We start from the raw sequence: 4,813 nt of genomic DNA on the forward strand, positions 1-4,813 counted from the left end.
TATAAGTGATTACAAGTTGTGAATTCTATAAAATGTGTGAATTAAAAATGAGTAATAATTTTAGATCCTATGAAATATATAAATAAAAGTATGTTTAATTAGCTTAAATTATAATTTAAGTTTTGCCAAACGTGAGCAAAAATCGTCCATGTGTCATGCTATGAAAAATGAATTCGACTTATACGTGGGGCAAGTTGGAAACTAAATTGAAGTAAATAAAGCAACTAAAATGAGGAACGATAAGAATAGAAAAATATTTTCGATCAATCTTCTCAAGGACCATGATGTCTACCCTTTAAATGCTTGTATTCCATTATTGTTTTTCCCTTCTCCCTGCTCTTCTACTTTTAATTTCATCTTTCACCTATGAGCATATATCATTTATGTACACAACCAACTAACAAAGGCAACATCGGACTGATTCAAGATGTCAATATTTTGGGCTTAAAATAATCATGTTCTTTGACCTAGACTTATGGAGTGAGAAACAAAGAATGAGTTGTCTATTGTATATTCTTCTTAAATTTATGCAAAATAAATAGGGCATTGACTTAAGAAAATGACTTTGTGTGGTCGAGCTATTTCTTGGAAAAATCGATTATTTGTAAGTGAAGTGGGTTCCATTTTGTTTCTTTAATGTAAAATACATGAGCTTTGGTACACAAACAGGGTGAGTGATAGGAGTTAAAAATAGGATAATACGTGTCAAATTTTCATTGAACAATTTGAAGAAAAAAAGGAGTCACACACGTACTATCAACACAACACCTATCAGAAAGCTTGTCACCTAACTCTGTGCAAGGAGCGTTACTCAAAATAAATGACCAATTCTGACAAGAGACGGACTAAAATCGAAGTCAACATTGGTGGCTTTTGTAAAAATATCACTTTTAGCGTGACATGTGAAACGTATGGAGGATAGAATTGACGGTTTAGGGAAAATGATTATTTACCAAACTTTCGTCATTAATATTATATTGAAAGAATTGCCCAAAAATCTATCCAAATCTCGTAAATTTGTCCTAAAAAAGACATTCTATGGGAGGGCCGGGTAGGGGGGAGGGGTTAAATACATTGACTTCATAGACGGGCATAGATACTAGTCTACTATGTCAAGTTGTATGTTGATCATATACACAATTTCTTTGAGTATGGTTTTTCAAAGAAATTTGATCACCACATAGATTCAACTTGACAGATGATGAGTTGATGATGATGCCTGAGGGCGTACGATGCACCAAGTCCATCCAGTTTCCGATTGGCTCTAATTGACTAGGAGGTTTCTATGATTGTGCCAAGTGGTAAGCAAGGACAAAATCAACTATAGCTATGATGTTACATGTGAAAGAATTCATAGTGGTTGGTTTTTATGATTAATGACTTCTGAGGGCTTAAATTAAAGAAACTGTGGCTGCAACTGGCTACTAGTTACTACACAGTTTTATTACAACTACGAAATAAAGAATTAGTTTTGGTGGTGGTTTTTATCGAAAAGTATAATCTATCATTGGCAAATATTAATCTTTGATCTTGCATAGTATTATTTGATTTGCTTCGGCATATTTTCTTCCGTTAGGGGGATTAATATCTATTACTAACTACAAATTTTTTTCATGTCAATCATAAAATTTGATGTGTTGGATTAAATAATACTCGAAAATAAAGACCGAATCCATAAATATATGACTTCTGCAGCTACTACGATCATAAAACTGCACAAAATTTGACATGGTTTGTGTTAATCAAATTCATGCGTTCGAGTCACTGGCTATATCGTTGTAGTTTGAGTGATCTTGATGCACATATGAAGTGTGCTAAGAGCCCTATACAGAACCAATAACCTCAAAAGATCAAATCCAGGAGTATTCTGCTCAAAATTTAACATTCTTTTTGTACCCTTCTGTAAATGGCATTTGAGGGGTCCCTCTAGTATACTACACTACATATTAACCCTCGATTAAGGATCTACTTATTATTGGGTATATTGAGTATTCCATATTATGTATTAAATTCCACTATTCGTACTATTTAAAGTGTTTTAGAGGCCGGTTTTAAGTGAACATAAGCCTCCATTGTGGGAAAACAACTATAGTTGTGTGTTTGCTCCGTAAAGAACATACAGTTTTAAGCAACATTATCTATATATTCTCATTAGCACCTCAGCAGTCAAGGCTAAGTGATAAATAAATTTAGATTTCAAAATGTTGTTCTTTGCATTTTTCCCTAAAGCATTAATGGACCCTCACTATTTTATTAGCATACAATCGAGTATTTCCAACATATAGTGGAGTTCAAGATTTACTTTTCACTTAATTGCATTTTGCACTAACGAATCTAGAAAGTGGCTTGAGTTTTTTAGTACATACAAATTAAATAAGTCATATACTTGAATAAAAATAGCTAAACCAACTAATTAATCAAGCAATATTCTCTATCTCCATTGAAATTTATTTTTACTCCAATGATTAAGAACAACAAAGCTAGTTATTTGTATGGATTGAGATCTCACGAATTGATATTATTGTTAAAAATACTTAGAAAATAAGACAATGGCGATAACTAGAATAGAAACACTGCCATGCATAGTCCCTGCACCTCTCCAGCCAACAACTTGTTTGAATGATAGTCAACACTTTCTTGTTACCCAGAAGGGACTCCTGATTTCAATATCAAACCAAGTCAAGATTTGGATATATAACAACCAGATTGAGCAAGTAAATTTAAATGTTTACCTTTAGGTCTGAAATTTTATCTTGAATCTTGTCACATAGATTGTTGTTGTCATGTACATCCAGTTTCCAACGTTATTCCAAAAGTTGAAGTAGGAATGTCTCCAAGAATGCTTGAGGAATAGAGTTATAACAACTACCCAAAATCCAGTAATGAAATCAAATGCCATGCAAATGTAAAAATGGCGAATTATAAACCCGTCATCTTCTTCAAAAATATTTCCCTTTCTGTGATCAATCACATAACTATTAGAAATATCTCCACAGAGTTGGCTATTACCAGCATACATAGAGGAGTTGAAGCTTTGTAGTTGAGTGCCCAAAAGAATCTTTCCCGTCAAATTATTGTATGATAAATCCAAAACACCGAGAAAATTTAGATGTGCAAGGTTGTTCGGTATCTTCCCTGAAAGCTGGTTTTGAGACAAGTCAAGACATTCTAACTTCTCCATTTGACCAATGTTTGAAATGATATTTCTAGTCAAATGATTTCTAGATAAGTTCAAGAAAACTAAACCCCTTAAAGCAGAAAACTCTTGAGGAATAGGTCCAAAAAGCTTATTTCTAGAAAGATCAATGCCTTTCAAAAGTCCTAGTGTTTTGTGTTCTGGATCTTGTCCTTTCCATTGAACAAAAGCGTTGTTAACATAATCAGGATTGTAACGATGGTAAAATTTCCAATCACCATATTCAATTGAACTGTTCTTCTGAGCCAAAGCAGTAATATTGTTTAAACACCGTGATATTCTTCCTGAAATATTGTTTCTAGAAAGGTCCAAGACATGGATATTGGAAGGCGACAAATTGTTGAAGGCGTGACTCCACCAAATTCATTCCGTCGAAGGCTATGAACTGTCAAACTTGTTAAATGCGTTCCTGTCCATGTTGGAATATTACCTGTTAACTTGTTATCTCCCACATCAAGCGTTCTCAGTCTAGTGCAGTTCCTCAAAGTTGAAGGCAATTCATCAATGAAATTTTTTGCGCAAGTGTAATACTTCAAGCTTATACAAACTGCACAAAGTGGGGGAAATTTTACCTAAGAACTTATTATTTGCCAAATCCAGAATAGATAAATACGTCATGTTCAACCAGCAATTAGGAAGTTCTCCTTCCAATTGGTTATCAGAGAGATCAAGCACGAGGATGATGGAGGCCTTAGGAATTGTGCATAATTGAAAAATGGATCTCGAAAATATATTTTTGGACAGTTTTAATTCTCCAGAAAGAAAAAGAAATAATGGAATTGGACCTGACAAATTGTTATAACTTAAATCTACAACTTCACGAAGAATCAATTTTGAGGACAAATTAGAAATTTTACCACTAATATTGTTATGAGAAAGATCTAATCTAAATAAAGACATAGTCCACAACCAATTAGGAAATGCATCTGATATACCAGCAAAAAAGAGATCAAGAATTTCAAGAGTACTCTGAGTTTGAATCCAATTTGGAAAATGAGGCCCCAAATAGCAATGGCTGATCAATATTGCTTCCAATTGAAAATGAGGAATCCAATCTGAGCTCAAGTTGAAAGTCAAGGAGTTTAAGGATAAATCTAGGTATTTTAAGGTGGCAAAGTTTGAGAGGTTCCATTCAGTGATTGTACCTTCCAACAAATTTGAAGACATTCGTAAATATTGGAGATTGGAAAGTTTCTCAGTACCTTCACGTAGCCTTCTAAATTGGTTGTCAAATAACTCTGAACTTTCAAGACTTGAAGGTAGCCCAGGGCTGTGTGGGTGAAACCCATTCAGCTTATTGTTGTTAAGGATCAAAAATTTTAAGGATGAAAATTTGGTAACATCTGTCAAGGGACCGTTTAATTCATTGTATGATATGTCTAGATAATATAAATGACTTAAATTTCCCAAAGATTTTGGAACAACCCACCCCTCCCGGCGGAACGTATTGTTATTCAAAAAAAGCTTCTCAAGAAAAATCAATTCTCCAAAGGCATCAGGAATAGGACCGTCTAATCGATTATAGGAGAGATCTATGTAAGTAAGACTTGCACTAAGGTTAAATAACCAGTGGAATGCAAAAGAGGAAGTGAGATCATTGGAGGATAAATCGAGGAT

At 33.9% G+C, this 4,813-nt stretch overlaps 1 protein-coding gene across 1 annotated transcript in view; it reads right to left on the reverse strand.

Moving 5' to 3' along the window:
- Positions 1-2,534: 2,534 nt before the first annotated feature.
- Positions 2,535-4,813, reverse strand: part of LOC111390887 (LRR receptor-like serine/threonine-protein kinase GSO1) — a 3,261-nt gene continuing 982 nt past the window's right edge. The window contains exons 3-7 of the mRNA XM_023016015.1: positions 4,342-4,748; positions 4,054-4,122; positions 3,627-3,743; positions 2,870-3,480; positions 2,535-2,657 (exon numbers count right to left, since the gene is read on the reverse strand). Of these exons, the coding sequence (XP_022871783.1) occupies positions 2,535-2,657; positions 2,870-3,480; positions 3,627-3,743; positions 4,054-4,122; positions 4,342-4,748 (1,327 nt within the window). The remainder of the gene's footprint in view (positions 2,658-2,869; positions 3,481-3,626; positions 3,744-4,053; positions 4,123-4,341; positions 4,749-4,813) is intronic.

This window comes from Olea europaea, unplaced genomic scaffold (genome assembly GCF_002742605.1).
Source record: "Olea europaea var. sylvestris unplaced genomic scaffold, O_europaea_v1 scaffold723, whole genome shotgun sequence".
Lineage (NCBI taxonomy): Eukaryota > Viridiplantae > Streptophyta > Magnoliopsida > Lamiales > Oleaceae > Olea > Olea europaea.